This window comes from Lactuca saligna, chromosome 3 (genome assembly GCF_052625555.1).
Source record: "Lactuca saligna cultivar CGN05327 chromosome 3, ASM5262555v1, whole genome shotgun sequence".
In the NCBI taxonomy this organism is placed as follows: domain Eukaryota; kingdom Viridiplantae; phylum Streptophyta; class Magnoliopsida; order Asterales; family Asteraceae; genus Lactuca; species Lactuca saligna.
Genome location: NC_136419.1, coordinates 15,003,266 through 15,021,206, shown reverse-complemented (window position 1 = coordinate 15,021,206; position 17,941 = coordinate 15,003,266). Strand labels below are relative to the sequence as shown.

At 31.9% G+C, this 17,941-nt stretch overlaps 3 protein-coding genes and 1 long non-coding RNA gene across 6 annotated transcripts; 2 read left to right on the top strand and 2 right to left on the bottom strand.

The window, feature by feature from the left end:
- Positions 1 to 4,136: 4,136 nt before the first annotated feature.
- On the top strand, positions 4,137 to 5,545 carry LOC145034552 (uncharacterized). The gene is made up of 2 exons (XR_013678105.1): positions 4,137 to 4,407; positions 5,127 to 5,545. It is a non-coding gene; the product is annotated as an uncharacterized LOC145034552 (long non-coding RNA).
- Positions 5,546 to 5,617: 72 nt separating this feature from the next.
- LOC145034551 (glycine cleavage system H protein, mitochondrial) lies at positions 5,618 to 7,137 on the bottom strand. Its single transcript, XM_078982990.1, has 4 exons — positions 6,909 to 7,137; positions 6,740 to 6,828; positions 5,962 to 6,132; positions 5,618 to 5,846 (listed from the first exon to the last, which is right to left on the bottom strand). Exons 1-4 carry the CDS (start codon positions 7,006 to 7,008, stop codon positions 5,718 to 5,720), a joined length of 489 nt encoding a protein of 162 aa, XP_078839116.1. The 5' UTR covers positions 7,009 to 7,137; the 3' UTR covers positions 5,618 to 5,717.
- Positions 7,138 to 9,988: 2,851 nt separating this feature from the next.
- Positions 9,989 to 12,272, bottom strand: LOC145034550 (ras-related protein RABH1b-like). Its single transcript, XM_078982989.1, has 6 exons — positions 12,011 to 12,272; positions 10,995 to 11,065; positions 10,825 to 10,913; positions 10,636 to 10,747; positions 10,452 to 10,542; positions 9,989 to 10,362 (listed from the first exon to the last, which is right to left on the bottom strand). Exons 1-6 carry the CDS (start codon positions 12,125 to 12,127, stop codon positions 10,222 to 10,224), a joined length of 621 nt encoding a protein of 206 aa, XP_078839115.1. The 5' UTR covers positions 12,128 to 12,272; the 3' UTR covers positions 9,989 to 10,221.
- Positions 12,273 to 13,402: 1,130 nt separating this feature from the next.
- Positions 13,403 to 17,336, top strand: LOC145034548 (vesicle transport protein GOT1-like). Of its 3 annotated transcripts, XM_078982988.1 has the most exons (8): positions 13,403 to 13,550; positions 13,830 to 13,936; positions 15,268 to 15,359; positions 15,446 to 15,526; positions 15,602 to 15,699; positions 15,789 to 15,870; positions 16,946 to 16,994; positions 17,135 to 17,336. In XM_078982988.1, exons 2-7 carry the CDS (start codon positions 13,906 to 13,908, stop codon positions 16,982 to 16,984), a joined length of 423 nt encoding a protein of 140 aa, XP_078839114.1. In that variant the 5' UTR covers positions 13,403 to 13,550; positions 13,830 to 13,905; the 3' UTR covers positions 16,985 to 16,994; positions 17,135 to 17,336. The 3 variants fall into 3 exon arrangements, with proteins under 3 accessions (XP_078839114.1, XP_078839112.1, XP_078839113.1); XM_078982986.1 differs by having other exon boundaries at positions 16,946 to 17,336; XM_078982987.1 differs by having other exon boundaries at positions 13,419 to 13,589; positions 16,946 to 17,336.
- Positions 17,337 to 17,941: the final 605 nt, after the last annotated feature.

The following is a 17,941-nucleotide window of genomic DNA, read 5'->3' as shown; positions in this document are numbered from 1 at the left end:
TACAAGACGGTCAACCTTTTTACATATATATTTGAGCCAAAGTGGACCATGACAACCAAACATCAAAACCAACCCATAAGGTGAAATCCTTATTTTGGTAGATCGCGATGAAAAAAAAATAAAGCATCGAGTTTTATACAACATTCAAGATTACCTCTAATCAACAATATTCACTGGCTTTTATGTCTGTTGTCATCTTCACTTAGAGAAACCATACTATCTAGTTACGAACTTTGTGACATGAATCTTATCCAAAGGTTCTGAAATTGAAGGATTCCATACATTAAAAGAAAGCTATGGAAAATTAGATGAATTCACTTGATAAGAACCAAACATGGTCCTTTTTTAACTTATCCTTAAGAAAGAGAGAATTGTAGAATAAAAGGGTGTTCATGTTACTTGTGTTGGAAATTACATAGTTTGTTAACAAAAATAGTTTGATACAAACATAAAAAAAGAATAAAAAAGATATACTAAATTAAATTCCTAAAGATCATATAAAAATTAAATACTTAAAACACCATCAAATTAGATCAAGTTGGTTAACAAAAAAAAAAAAGAAGGTATATCTAACTTTTAAAGTCAAGTATAAGATCTTTTGATATACAATACTAGACATCAAAATAGAGGATCTCTATTGGCATCCATTAAGAGAAGTGTTTACTAAGACAACTTTAAGACCATCGTGTTATGTCCACGCTAATCACTACTAACTATTACTAAACATATGGGATACCCATCACTACCACTCAACTCTATATCATTTTTTTAGATCAAAAATACAATAAAATTACATTTAAAAAAATTAAAAAAAAAACATTGAATTTTTTTTAACTAGTTTTTCATTAATTATAAAGATAAAAGTACAATTTCAAACTACATTACTTAATTAATCTAGAGTTAAAAAGAAAACATTACATTACTTAAATAACTTATAATTAAAAAAACAAACAAACATGAGTAAAGAAAAACTAATCTTCGTTTATGTTGAGTTGGTACAAATGCTATGCGATATCTTCTCAAAGATTGAAACACGTTTCAGTATTATGAAATTCAACAACTCGTGCTAAAAATTCACTCGTTCCGGGTACGAAATCTTCAATCGGGATGACAAGGTCGTCCGAATCATACGTGCAAATCGCTCAACCTTGATCTTCAGTGATCATATTATGCATTATAATAAATGCTTCGACCATTAGTTTAATTCTATCTTTATCCTAGAGTTGTGTAGCTTATTTCACTATATGTTACGTCTGCTTGAGGACTCCAAATGTCTTATCGATATCATTTCTCGCTGATTCCTGCCTTTTTGTGAACAACTTTGTCTTTTCACTTCGAGGAACCAAATATGCGATCAGAAATATAGAATAATCAAGGTTTATCTCATCACAAAGGTAGTAACTACATTTGTACAAATGTTTGTTCACCGTGAACGACATATCAAGTGCTTTACCGGTCCAAATATCATTGAAAAAGGATACTGGCCAAGAACATTAATGTCATTGTTAGACCCCACAACTCCAAAAAACGAATGCTATATCCACAAGTCCTTAGATGCAACAACTTATAGTATTATAATTGGCTCACCTATATCACTTCACTTAAATTGACTCCGCCACACATTTGGACATTTTTCCCAAGCCACATGTGTATAATCTAGACTACCAAGCATACCCGGAAATCTATGTCTGTCTTCATGAGCCAAATATAATATCTCAATATCATGTGTAGTAGGTTTAAGCAAATATTCTTTGTGAAAAATCTCATACACACATGCACAAAACCAATCTACACAACCAATTGCGGTCCTCTCGGATACCTTTAAGTACTCGTTGGATGCATCAAATGTTATACCGTATCCCAAATACCTAAGCGCAGCTGTACATCTTTGTATACTAGAAAACCCCATTCTTCCTCTAGCATCGGGTTTTTGTTTGAAAAAAATCATAATGGGTCTCTAAAGCATTACTAATACGTAAAAATATAGCCTTATTTAGACGGAAACGACGTTCGAACGAGTCCTCATTGTAAAGACAATTATCAGCAAAGTAATTACGTACCAATAAGTCGTGTGCGGCTTGGCGATCACGATTGACGATCGTTCTCGAACGTGCAACATTCGAACTTTCTTCATCGTGAAAGTGTTGCACAACGTTAAATAAGGCTGAGTTGAATTATCTGTCATCATCCGAGTCAAATTTTTTAAAGAAATCCATGTGTTTTTTGGTTTAGAGAATGAGAGTGTAAAATTTAATGAAAAGTGAGGGTTTTATTGTGTTTATATAGGCATTGAGTTTGTAAAAAAAAACTACAAAAATTGACCGTTGAACGGTGAAAGCCCTAAAATTTAATTGGTCGACCGCCTCTGTCGTAGCCACCATGAATAGCCACGACCACGACCACGACCCACGACGACACATTGGGGCGATGTGCACGATCATGGTTTGTGGCCACATATGCCACAGACTCCTTCGTTGTAAGTATACCATTCGGCCTGATGTCAGCTAATAATCATATGCCTCATGGATGTTATCAATTATGAAAGGCAATTCTCCTAGGCGACGTCTAAAATACCACATTCAACGACTAGACCCAAAAATTTCAAAATGTTTCAAATCTTCCTATTTTTTAGTTTATCTCTTTTAGGCTTTCTAGTTTATAACATTTGAGAATTCCCCGTCCTCAATTTGAATGTTTGAATTCAATACAACAAATTATGAAAATATAATTAAAGAAAGTGTAAGGTCAGTAGGTCGCACCTTATGATCTGATGAGTCAAACGCATTATATGTTGATCTATCAGCATCAGCGTCTACAAGTCATCAGCGCCAGCATCATAAGTTCAACAGCGTCAACCTATAGTATAGTTTTCCGATTGTAATTTTTGTATATTAGGCAATTTTTATAGATAAATATAGAATAGATATCAGATCCCGTATCCTTATGATAAAATCGGTTATTAGTATAGATTAGATACAATCTTGTCAATCATGGGACATACATGTATAGATTAGTATATATACAACATTAGGGCAAACCCTAATGTTGTGAGGTTGAGTAGTTTTGTTTGTAGCTTTGTGTCAATTGTCTTATGACAAATCCGTCTTCTTAGTGAAGACAAAACCTCTTTTCTGGTGAAAGAAATATTTGGAGAACTTGTGTATTATTTACTTTATGTTGATTATTTTAGTTTTGCTTTTCTTATTCATACTTGAAGTGTATCCGATCATACACAAAATTTCAATTGGTATCAAAGTAGGTTTGTGATACACTCAAGTAATCATGTTGTCTTTCTTAGTTCCTAGGTCAGCTGTTTGTAACAAGATTCCCCCGTTTGACCAATACAACTTCTCTGATTGGAATCAAAGGCCATAAATGTTCTAGAGTTCATGGATTTTGATATGCTCGATGTCATCAAGAAAGGTCCTATAGCTGCTTCACATCGATCATCAAACAATGGTGCATCTGGCAGTAAGCTGAAAGGGAAGTATGTTCCATGTTATAGCACGTAAGAGAAAAGGATGCCAAATCTTAATGTAAAAGCTAAAATTGATATTTTAAACTCACTTCCTTTTTATGTCTATCGTTTGGTCCAAAACTGCTCAACTTTTCAAGAGATGATGATCACTCTATCATCTGCTTTTGATAAGGAATACTCTTCAGACGATAAAGTTAAATGTCTCATGTCCTAGACTGTTGAATATCACGCAGACACTTCACATGACAATGTTGAGATTCTTAACGTTGATTCTCCTCACACTGCTGATAACATCAAGTTAGAATGGAACGATGTATTAGCATATCAGGTAAAAAATCGTATTAATTTTTCCTCTATTTGTAATATTGAAAAAGATAACACAATCGATCTCTTACGTTTCAAGTAAATGATCTCAAATAAAAAAAATCTTCTCTCAATCTTGAGCTAATGATTCTCAAAGAAAAACTTATTTCTCTAGAAAAATATCTTTCTATTTTAAAAAAAAGAAAAACATTTATATATCGCTTATCAATAATTTTCAATCACATTGAAAAAGAAATGGCTCTTAATCATTCTAATGGCACTCAACTTATTATTATTATTATTATTATATAGCTGCAGGTTTGTATTTAAAGCTTTATAAATCGTATGGCGAGTATGTTTTACTTATTTTATTATTAGAGGGATTCGTTTGGATGATATAGATAGAGTCAAAATCCCAAGTCAAAGCTATCCAAAATTGGTTAATAGATTACACGTCGGAAAAAAAAGGCGTTTGGGTACAAAAGATTCAGACGAAAGAATCTCCCCCACCAACCAAACCTCTCATTCCTAACGCCTCCCTCGCTCCTCCTGTCCTTTCCCCCAAACGCCGAGGGACGGAGGCAGAGATCCACGCCGTTGCTTCACCCATAATCGCCATAACTAAGGTCTGTTCTTTTTCTTCTTCATGATTTTAATCTGAAATTCTATCCCTTGTCTCGTGATCTGCGTTTTTGTTTTCCAAAAGTTTGATTGTTTTGCGGATGGTTTTTATATTTATTGTTGCTTTTCATATTATCCTCTGTTTTTTCAGTTGATTTATTTTGAAACTCTGTCGATATGGTTTCCATTATTACAACCTTCGGTTATTTTCGTTTGACTTGTTATTGAATTTCTGTTCATTTTTATGAAGCTGAACAAAAGAACAGCAATGAAAACCAATAAACCATAACAAAACATATTCCTCTGTTTTAAGATATCAATTTTGACTTTTTTCCATAATTCTATTCGAATTTAACATCCAAGATTGACGTTAAATCACTAAGCTAAGCGAAACCAAATGATCGAATTATGAGAAAACTACTTAAATCTCAAACGGGGGAGTAAAAGCATGCCATATCTTGGTTCAAAAAATGATACCTTTGACCAAAATATCAAAAACAGAAACACGCCAACATTTTTATCATACGAATCATACTTGAAATCCATTTCTACGCGTGTTTTAAAACAATTTGATTTACTCAATCAATTACAAAAGATTACATTTTGTTTGTCACTAATGCAATCTGTTCTTGTGCTAATCTGTCTAACAAACAAGGCCTGAAAGTGTCATCAAACCAAACCTTCTACAAAAACGACGTTTACATTAATTTCGGAATATTTGCAGGATAAAGCATACTACGTTACATGGGTTATTATCAACCACAGACAAAGAAGTTTTCACTCGAGCATGTGAGGGAATCTCTCATCGCCATTTCTTATTGTGAACCCGAAAGTTTTTCACATGTGACTAAATCTGAAATCCCAAAAGTTGAGGTTGTGGCTACTCAAACTAAAGTTGACACAGTCAGCAATGAACTAAGACTGAAACTGATATCAATTGCTTCTTCTTATTCCCCTTCAAACTGCAACGGCTATGGTGAGGTTTAAGGCCTCCACCGGTTCCACATATTGGTGTTGATATGCTCATGATATAAATATGGGTGACAATTGTATAAAATTATATAATTCGTGCTACTTTTGTAACATTTGACAGTATAAATATGATATATACCCTCAAATGGGATAAAATTGTGATTGATTGCATAGATGTGGTAACATGAACGGGTAACTTACTTGTATCATAATTTATAGTAGATAATAAATTAACATCAAGACTTTGAAATAATATCATTTATTTAGAACAACTGAGATTTCAGTTAGTTGAGGAAGAAACGAAAAAGAAAAAAAATTCATAGGACATTTTGTATGTTCAAGTCTAGTGAGAAGCGTCTTCTTCTTCGCAGAACTTTGTGTACTCTTTTGCACCCATCAATGATTCCAACTCCGATGGGTTGCTTGGTTTCACCTTAATCATCCATCCATCTTCATATGGGCTTGAGTTGATCTTTAACATTCGTGAAATTTATACATTAGTAATAGAAAATAATATCTTTATCGATATTCTTTGACTTTTAACGTCAAACAATTTAATTTCTAAATTGAAAACGAGAGAGAATTACCAAACCGGGAGTCTCACTGAGCTTTGAGTTCACCTCCACAATCTCTCCAGAGATCGGGGAGTTAATATCACTGGTGGCTTTGACGCTTTCCACGGCTCCAAAGCCGGTGGCTTTGGCTACTGAGCCACCGGCATCTGGCAAATCCACAAACACCACCTCTCCAAGATGGTCCTATATTTATTTTTCAATTAAAAACATAAAGAGTTAATATCATAAATAGGTATAGATGTTTTTATTTATTTATTTATTTATTTATTAAACCACCATTGTTTCAAAAGAGCATCATTAAAAGATAAGCAACTTGAATGTTTTAAAACCATGAAAAAAGGATATTTTGTAACCAAAAAATTCCATTAGCTCACCTTATAATGAACTTTTTCTAAAATAAATGGTGTGTTATGAAGAAAAAAAGTAACTCGTTATCTATTTGTGACATTAAACCAAACATAGATTGTCGATAAATTAAAAAGTTTTCATTTTGATGCAACAATGTTTTCAAATTTAGAGGAAAAGGTTTTCACTTTTTTACCATTTTTTTACCAATTTATCCAAGTGACACAACATATGCATTCAGATTTACTTAGTTAAACAAATTATAACTAAAATAATGGATCTTTTGGCCGTAAAATGAAACGCTGTGGCACACGTAATTTGAAAAAACATTTAGTTGTATAAATTGAAAAAAAAAAAAAAAAAAAGATGTTGCATAAATAAGCATTTAACTCTTAATGACAATAATAAAATTATAAAATTAAATAAAAAGAATAGATAAAAGAACCTGAGCATGGTCAGTAATACCAATGGTAGCAACAGCACCTTCATGCTTGACCCATTCATGTGAATTTGCATACTTCAACCCATCGACAACTGCAACACCTCCCAAGGGACATAAGAAAAACAAACATGGATTACTGCAGCTATATTGGAAGGATAGAAATGTAATTTACCTGAAGAGAAGCATCGTGAAAGAGGGGAGAAATGAGGTCTGCAAGAAGTGGATAGCCTTAGAGCATTGGCTGTGGAAGAAGCCCACATTCTAAGAGCCATTAAGTGTGTGTATGTGTGTGTGTTTTTTGAGTGTGTGTGTTTTTGGGTCAAGAAGAAGAAGAAGAAGCAGATATGATGGGGATTGAATAGTTGTGATTTTAGAGGGTTTTTGTTATCTTCAGATGAATGGTCGGCAATGAAGGCCTCATCCTATGAAAACTTTCATGGGCTACTTGCTTTTTTATTTCTATATTTATTTTTATATAAAATTTAATCATATTAGTGAGGATATGCATTCCAAATGATATACGCATAAACTTTATATTCAAAAGATTGACATGGTGTTAAAAGCAAACATATATATTATAAGTTTATAATCAGATAAATGACATGCAAATTGAATTATTGATATATTGATAACTAGTTCATTGCTTGGTAACTAAGATTATATTTGGTCACTTACAAAAAAAAAAAAAATCCATTGCCATATCAATTTGTTATTTAAATTTATATTATAATCTACACAGTCTATTTCAAATATTCTCATATCATCATGTTTAATTGTTTTATCATTTATCATTTTAATATACTTTTATAGAATATCAGTAAAAATTATAATTTAGATATTTATCAGAGATTTAATAAAAATCTATATATTTTATAAAATCTTAGATGTTATACTAGTTCAGTTGTTTTATAGGAATGAGATATTATGTTAATCCGCGGTTTTTATAAAAGTAAATTATTGAAATTGTCTTTACGGTTTGATTAAAATTGTGCGTTTGATCCCTAACTTTTCTTTTGCACTCGGATCGTCCCTATGGTTTGATTTTGTTGCGTTTTCCGTCCCTATGATTTGGTCAAAATTGCACATTTGGTCCCTAACTTTATGTAGGCAAATGACGAAAAACACAACAAAATCAAACCATAGGGACGATCCGAGTGCAAAAGAAAAGTTAGGGACTAAACGTGCAATTTTGACCAAAACATAAGGATGATTTCAGTAATTTACTCTTTTTATAAATATCTTAATATTTCATAATATGGTTTCATTTTTTTAATGTCATAAATGATTGTACTAAAAGAGTAAAGCTAGCATAAAAATAAAAAGAGGGAATTCAAAACGAGCATGGGCTTAATAGATTACATCATTCGTGGGAGCTAATAGTGTTTTTTTTTTCTTTATGCTTAAGGTTTGTATGATTGTATTTTATCATTCTTCTTGGTAGGGGAGATCTCGTTTATTTTATTTTATTTTAAATAATCACATTCCTTACTTACAATACCACCACATTGGTTGGGTAGAAGGAAATTTTTGGGGCAAATTGGAACCATTCATGGATTAAAACAATCAGCCCAGTCAGCACTCCTTAGCCCGCACCCTCATCAATTAGATTACATTAAGCACATGAAGTTCTTTGAATATTCATACCTCGAAGGTTGGAAAGAGGAATCCAGTTTTTAGCAAGTCTCCAAGTAAAGCAAATAATTTTATTTGGCACCATATATTCCAATCGATCGTCAATGGATGTTACTGAAAAGACATTTGTTTTATCTGTCACTCATATCCAAGTATCATCGCCCTGGTAGATTCAAAATCCTTCACATATGGTAGCCTTCTTGGTCCTATACAGATGGAAATTCTCTTTCCAAAACCGTGTGTTAGATCCATTACCAATTTTTTATCTGAAAAAACTCACAACATCAATATTCATTTCAGAAAATTCTTCCATGTACCGGGGATGGATTTCTTATTCCTTGGGGAATTAGCCCGAAGTGATTGTGAATAGATTTTATTGTTCGAGGCCAAATAAAGCGAGCATCGATTCTCATGCTCAACCATCATTTTGCTAAAACCCCATCCAACCCAAGCCCACGAAACTTCCTTCTTCTTTTTTGTTTGAGAAATAAGTCAATAACCTTTCCTCAAGCATCCCAACAATATACAAAAAATTACGGTTTCTTAGAATTTGGGCTTAATAAATTTAAAAAAATTAAAACTTTGGATTGTTCAATAACCATTCACTTGATCGTTAAACCCATTTCGGCATTATCGCCACAATATCATTAAACTTCTTCATATCTATATCAATTAACTTCTCATTCTCACATCTCTAATAGAACGGTGTATGGTTTTTTAACATTTTATAACCAGCATTGCATCGGAGTGGAATTTATTTATTTATTTATTTGCAATTCTTCAACCCGTCATCATTCTAGTCAAAACAATTTTAACATTAAATATGGTATGTGCTAAAAATACAACCAATTAGACGACGCCACTGACTATATATAATATTTCAAATCTAATTTTATCACATGTCAATCTCTCGTAAATTTTAACACTTGTCATTTTTTATATTTTTAAAATAAAATAATATCCACATGTTAATTTCTATTTTTATATATACTTATATATGTAAAGTATTAAATGTAATAAATGTGATAAAAATTGCAATTAATATGTTTTTTTCATTCCTTATTTCAAAATTTATTTTAAAAAATATTTATTATTTACACTTTGGTATATAATCTTTTTTAATCAACTCGTTGTATTACACAAGTTTTACACCTAATAGATGAGAACAAATGTTTAACTAATGAAAAGTTTTTTTTTTTTTTTTTTTAATCGTACATCGGAGAAGAAAATTTACAAAGATAGTTTATTGTTAAATAAAGTTGGTGAAGAAAATGATACATAAAAACAAAAAAGTTTTTCAAAAAGTTAGAGCAAACACTTTACTACGTTAGATAAGTAAAGTTTTTATAAGCTCTAAATTATTGTTTTGCATGCAATTTATCCCTTTAAATATTACAACGGTTGTCACTGAAATAGTATTTAATCTATATTCTATCAATATTTATTATTTAACTTCTACACGACCTACTTTTTAGTAGTTTGTAATGTCTAACTTTTCTAAATATCTGATCAATTGAATTATAAAATTCTTATACAGTAAGTATATAATTAATTAATATATGAACTATTGTATTCATGTTGATATTTTACTGAATATGCAGATTCCCAAACACAAATACCTTGATTTAAAATATCCATCAATACAAAAAAGCAATTCAAAATCTTGGCGATTCCACATAAATCCTTTTATACATGAAAAAACTACACCTCAGTAATGCAGGATGATTCTACTCCCGTCACAAATGTAATAATATCAAATTAAAGGGGAAAAAACATACGAATTTGTTACATACAAACCAATAAACAAAAGGATTTCATTTGAATATTTTGTTCCCAAATTTTTTCAATTTTGTTCAGCAAGCACAACCACCAGATTCAGGCTGAGATGAACTCATGCTTGTTGACTTCAAATTCACATCAACCATTTCTTCATGTTTTGTTGATGAAAGTGTTTCCATTCCTGGCAACGCTGCTGCTATTTTCCTAAACAAAGCCTGTAATAAAAATAAATACATAAATAAAAATCATTTTCTAATTTTAACTTCCAATAAAATATAACAAATTCTTTTTTTTTTTTGCATACCTTGATGTTGAACCCAGCTTTAGCACTTGTTTCAATGAACATCACATTGAGCTCAGTAGCTTTGGCTTCACCTTCCTCTACTGACACTTGCCTGGTGAATATATATTTTTTAATAAATATCATTTATATTTTATACAGATAATAACAATTGGAAAGTACAATGCTATGAAATGCATATGATCACCTTTTGTCCACAAGGTCAGTCTTGTTCCCAACCATAACAATAATAACATCACTCCCTCTCTCTGCACGCACTTCCTCGATCCACTTTATAGTGTTAAGAAAAGTTTGCCGGCCTAATTATTAAAAAAAAATTACAAATTTCAAATCTTGAAAAAGTGGATTGAAAAATGGTAGTTGAATTATTTCGTACTTGAAACATCATATGTGATAACAGCAACCGAAGAATCCCTTATGTAACTTGGAATGAGACTCCTAAACCTCTCTTGCCCAGCTGTATCCCTGATATAATATATAATTATCATATTCAAAGTGTAAGATGACATCAAGAAAAGTAAATATTTGCAGTTTATAACATTTTACCATAACTGCAGACGAACTGTTCGATCTTCAAGATACATTGTTTTAGATAAGAAGTCAATCCCAATGGTTGCCTGATCAACATACAACTTGATTTAGTTTAAGGTATATATGAATTGAGCTTGATTTCAAGAGAGTAGGTTAAAATTAACATTTAATACAACAGAAACATTATTTTAACTTTGTGATGATCTCTTAAGAAGTCTTTGAAAACAGTAGCTAATTGGTAACAGTCACACAAGAATAATGGTACAGACAAGTAAGATATATAGATGCTAAGAATTAAGATACTATTGTAGTAAGTGGAAAAGGGTGCATACATAATATCTGGTATTAAGAATCAAATATGCATTTTGACTTTGAAACCAGAATAACAGGAGTTGGTTAAAAGTTATAGAAATACAACCAGTAGAAAGGTTTCTGATCTGCAAAAGTCAGAATCCATCTCAAATATTGGAAAGGAGGTGGGTAATGTAATAAATCGATATATTGTGACTAACAGTATAAAACTATATACCATTGTTGTCTGGTTGAGTTTATATCCTAAGCTACAAACATGAACAATAAAAATGTTTCACTAAAAGCACAATAAACAAGATGCTTATCTCCTCTGAGCATGATCATATGGTTAAAAGAGTTCATGGATTATACCCCAAACAAGTAACACAGGAGCAGGATTCTAGATCATGATACCGCCACCAATACAGCGACATCTCACTGAACTTGGTGCAGACATGATTATGTATAAAAATAGACACTCCCGTAGTCCCTTACTCCTTGTAACAACATTGATTAAGTAAAACTCAAAATCCTTGCACAATTTCTGAAACACGCTTCAAATCGGGATAGAAAACTTATACCAACAGAATTGAAAGCAAAAGAAAACTACAGATCTGTTTGTAATCAGCGAAACAGCAAGAAAGGGACTCGGTACAATCAGATCGCCGATTTGACATGATAATTGCACAAACTGCTATGAAGATCTGATTCAATGAGTGTAAGGATAACAATTTTCGCACCTGATAAGAGGTATCGAACTTATCATACATAAAGCGAGTAATAATGCTGGTTTTGCCGACGGATTGATCACCCAAGAACACCAGCTTGTACTTCGCTAGTGCTGATGCTCGTGCCATTTTGTTGATTTGATGGAATCACGTCAATGAAGTAGTACTGGAATATGATGATCCTGCTAGAGACCTCTCAGATTTTGAGTTGCAAATCTTCTGTTTTAAGTAGTCGATTTTGAATTGATTTGAAATGGAGTCGCTGGGTGGAATAGAATACAGTTGATCGAGTCTCCCTTGTTCAAAATTTCACTCTTTTTTGTTTAGATTCATTATTATGGGGTAAACTGCAAAATTTGCTGTATAATGATTTTGTTGATAAGTTTTATTTAAAAAAAAAACGGTTTTGCACAGGTCCAAATATACTAATTTTTTGTGATCTGGCACCGACAATTTTTGAAAAATGATTATTTTGTCATTCAAATAAAAAGTTATAAAATTATTTAAGATAAAAGTTTTAAATTGATCTTTTATTAAAACTTTTATTTTAAATACAACTACGGAAACACATCACGAGTTAGTTTTTATGACTTCAAATCATTACGTGATCCATCGCCATAACTAATTCTCGCTTCGGGAGTTAGATACAAACAAAATGATGATAACTAATTCTCGCATTCGAGAGTTAGACACAAACAAAAGAATGATATTTTTGTTCTTTTTTAACATCTCATCATTTGTTACCAATTTCTCCTTCTTCCTCTTATCATAAACTATATACAACTGTATGTATCCTTTAATTATTTATAATGTCTCTTTCTCTTATGATCGATTATGTTGCTACTGTCGAGGCGAACGACACCTACCATCCTACTATCTGCATTAACTGGGTCCCAATCATTGATCTTTGTCTATTCTCCTAATAAGAACTCTACACTTTGTCTTTATCTTCTGACCCCTCCTTCAATCCTAACCATTTTCGTTATCCCTAAAATCAACCATGTCATTTTCAACGAATTTGTTGGTAGTCGTAAACAAAATACTCTCGTCTTCATTTGGCCACTACTCTTCACTGACACACACCTCACCTTTAGGTTTTTATATAACCTTCTAACAACATTAATGATCCATGAAAAGTAAAGAACTCTCGAATCTTCTTTTATGTTGAAACCAATGTTATAAAATAAGTAAATAACCATAAAAAACAAACATTGCAAAACACTAAATGCAAGTTAGAAATACATATAAGATGGCCAAAAATGGTTTAAGTTGTAAATTATCTTACCTAAAAATACTTTAAAGTACAGGGACCAAGATACTATCACGTAGAAGTATATGGACCTTAGATACTAATACCTAAAGTACAGGGACCAAGTTAGCTGTTTGGTGTAGGTCTGAATTTGAAAAACAACGCGTCGATGACGATCGATTTCTTCAGAGAGAAGAACGATACCCGACTGGGAGAATACAAATTCTACCATCTCATCTTCCGAGTCCTCACACACACTAATTCGCATAGCAGTATATATGTGCTTATCTCCTTCTGAAACAGGTTTATCTCCTACGATTTCTGAAGTTACACAACCGAATTGTATGTTTGTTCTTTATTAAACTGTTATCAGTTTTTGTAAATTCGGTATCTGCTTTTGTTTCGTTTGCGTGTCAGATCGGTGATCTTAGTTAAGAAGATTTGAGTTTTGAGATCTTAATTAAGCCGAATTTTGCGTATTAAAACCCTAAATCGATTGCGTGATCTCATAATAGTTAGAACTTTGTTAGTTTGAATTATACTTTACTGTGGATTAATATTGATTAATTTCATCTGTATTAGGTTTGTTTTGCTTCTGATTCAGTCTACGGAAATCAATTTGATCTAGTCGTTGGAGAGTTTCATCCGAGTAGGCAGGATGGTTGGCTTAGAGATGAACGACTGGAAAAGTGAGTTTTCAGCATCTTTGTTCTTTTTCTGCACCCCCTTACAATTTGAAGTTACTGTATATATAAATTTTAATCATAATGTTGGAGTTAACTCGCACTTGACAATAATTTGAAATTTTTGTTGATATAGACCGTTCTATACATTTGATCGTATTAGAGTTATTAGTATAATCATTGCCAACTATGATGCTATATTACTGTATAACATAAGGCTTAATCACCTGGTAATCAAGGCTTAATATGCGGCTGATGATTGATACATGTTATGAGTCATGGATAGACTCCTGTATCTTATGAACATAAGATGAATAATTGTATGGCCTGGGACATTGTGCAGTCTGTTTGATGAACTCTCTGGAGTCTAAACCCTGAGCCTTGATTTTGCTTTAGCACCAATATGTTTGAAATTCTACTCTAGCTGGCTCAGTTTTAAAGATTAGAAACTTAAAAAAACCTAGACCCTTTGATTGGCCAATCTTCATGGAGCAGAGATTTGATTATCTATGTGAATTGGTGCTTCAACTATTCTTTGCCATATTTTTTGTCCAACCAGTGAGAATTCTTTGCACAGATACCTGACCACTGCATTCAAATGCATTATGCACTAAGCAAGATTTCTTCCCCTTCAGTGCAATAGAAAGGGCACATGGTTTAATAAGAATATAAGACTATTAATCACATGACTAAGTCTTTTAGCAATGAAGAAAACAAGGGTTATCTTGTGGACCAATAGAAAGGGCACATAGTTCTATAAGGATATAAGACTATAATCACATGTCTAAGTCTTTCAGCAACAAAGAAAACAAGGGTTATCTTATGGACCAGAATTGACTCCTTTGAATAATTGACAACGGACACATAAATAACTTTATTTTGAAATATTACCAAATAAAGAAACATGTGCAAGTGCAACTAATATGGGATATGCCAAATTAGAAATTGTTACAATTTCAAGGGATAAGGGGATAGTATAAGCATGGTGCCAGACTGCTAGGAGACATGCTAGTAAAAGATGAAAATTTTGTATTTGTATTCTAGTATTGTAAATGCTTAGAACTCTATCTAAGGATGTGATTCCTTGTTGCATCCAAATTGGTGGTTATAGGATTTCAGTTTCTTTTATTGGAGTATTTCATTAGACACTAGATTACCTTTGGAAACTGAGTTAATTTAGTAACATTCTTATGGTTACACAGATCAGGTTGCAGATTTTGGTTTTTTTTTTACTAAAAGAATGTTGTGGAAAAGAGAATTGCTCAGATTTAATTAGTGTTAACTGATTTTTTTAAAATATTACTCCACTAATCGGTTCTTTTTTCTTGATGAAACAGAGATCGGGTTAGGATTGACTGGATTTGGTGTCTTTTTCTCATTTTTGGGGATCATTTTCTTCTTCGACAAGGGGCTTCTTGCCATTGGAAATGTTGGTGACTTAATCTATTTTTCTTATTGCTGATGCTGATTTGACAATTACTGACAAAGGGTCAATTTTGTTTGGTATTGAACCAGATCCTATTCATCTCAGGAGTGATAATGACCATTGGAGTCAAGTCCTCCTTGCAGTTCTTCATGAAACGCAGCAACTTTAAGGTTTCTAATACTCACTCATAAAATTCTTTTGTACATCTAGTTATCTATCCTTTGATTCATTCACTGCATTTACAGGGCACAATTTCATTTGGTGTTGGATTCTTCTTTGTTATCATTGGGTGGCCTGTAATAGGAATGGCAGCAGAGGCTTATGGATTCATTATTCTCTTCAGGTTTGCTTGATACATTTCTCATAGTTTGATTGCTTTTTGTTTTTGCTCATAGGAATTGCTGTTAATTACTTAAGATTCCATTTATGCAGTGGATTCTGGCCTACACTATCAGTTTTTGTGCAGAAGATACCTGTTATTGGTTGGATTTTTCAACAGCCTTACCTTAGATCGGTATGTTTTCCATACCCTTGTAAATGTTAATATCTTCTCAGTCTGGATAAATGATGTTTAATATAATATATTTGAGAAAATGGAAGGAAAAAATAAATGAGGGTAAGTTTTTATAAAGTTGGGGGAAAAGCCTCATTTCCATGACTTTCTCAATTAAGCCCTTCTTTCTGATTAACATAGAAAAAACTATATTTTCTGGATAAAGGTTTTCCTTCGTTATTAAGTCATGGTATGGATAAAGAGTAAAATGGAATAATGGATGAATGGGTAATGATGTATGTGTGGATAAAGTAATGTATGCATATAGACTGAATGAACTGTCTGAATTTGAATAAATGACCAGTTTAATATTCAGTATAGAAATAACAAATGATTGTTTTTTTTAACAACTGTTGTAAATCAATGTTTATTTTCTACAAATAGTACTATAGTGGTATAGATGTAATTATTTTCCATCACAATATGATTAGTAAATAGTAACTTAAATTCAACTTAATAGTTAAGAGTTGTTTTGATTGTGGATAAATTTTAATTAAACGTCAGTTTTTAAATATGATTGTAAAAAATAATATTTTGAATTTTAGTAAAATGATTTTGGAGGCTGTAAGTGTAAACTTTAGATATATATATGTGGATCCGATCGGTGGATGACCTCTAAACTAAGTTACCAAAGTTTAGTTACTAGAATCATTAAAAACAAAATATATAATGTACATGTTTGAATGAAAGTATATATTAATTATGTGATATAAAGCTAGTTGGCATTCTAAAAACCATTTAAGGGAGAAATTGAGAGGGTTTTAGCTAAGTTTTGTTTTTGGCTTAACCCATAAAACCATTATTATGTCCAGATTAAGTAAAAAAGAAACGGTATAAGTGTTTAACAAACCCATTTGGCCCATTAAGTTTAAAGGAAAAACAGCAGCTTCTAAATCATTTCCCCATTAAGATAAGTGAAAAAGAAACAACACCTTATTATTGTTAGTCATTACTATTATGTTGTCGTTTCTAATCTGGTGCATGTTTAGTGTTTAGAAATATAGAGTAAAATAACTTACTTGATTTATGTATACAGATGTTGGATCGTTATCGCGGCAAAAGGGTGCCAGTATAACTACTCAATGGTGTGTCGTGGGTTCTTACCTTCACAACTTTTAACCTTTTTTGCTTGTTAAATTAGAAAATCATTTGTTTTTTCTTTGCCAATTTGGTTGTGTATATTTTCTAGATATTTCTTCATTGCTTTTTTTTTTTTACTTCCCAGTTTCCATGGTTATATGAGGGTTATAAGTCATAGACCTTAAGCTACTTCCATTGGCTTAAACGCGTTTAGTAAGGCCCCCCGTTTGTTTCATAGAACAAGACTGTAAAGAACAAAATAGAACATATTGTGTTTGGTGCGCATTGCATTAGACAGACTCATGACTCATGTTAATGGGACACGAATTACATTTTATTTTCTCCTACTTACAATTGGTTTAATTTTATATTAGCTCAAATGCAACCATAGTGGTTTTTTATTTTTATCCATGACTTTTTTTTTTCTCAAAAGAACCTGGCATGTGTGCCTTCTCGTGAAGGTGGTTTTCTCATTTTCTTTTGATAAAAATGTTCATAAAAGATGTTTAAAAAGTTTTAAACAGTTTAATCTGTTGCGACCAAGTATCAAATGACAATTTATTATTTTGCCATCAAATGAAAAACATACCAAACTACAATCAGGTTTATATTATTTTTCCTTAATAATTTATTGCTAAGCTTTTCTGTTTTCTTTTTATTGAACTAATATACATAAATGTCAAGTGTCAACTACCATGTGAAACTGTTCAGAAGGTCTATAGTTCAAAAGACTTGACTATTCTTGATAAATTTGGAAATGTAAATAAAATATTAAATTGATCTTTGGTTTATTCAAAATTACCTATTAATTCTTTACTTTTTATAAATCGCTTTCAATATACACCAGCAGTTATTCAACATGCAACGTCGATGCTAAAATGGAACTTATGGTTGACATGCAAAGTTGATTTCTTTCAAAAAGAAACCAATTAAAATCAGCCAAAATTGAAGG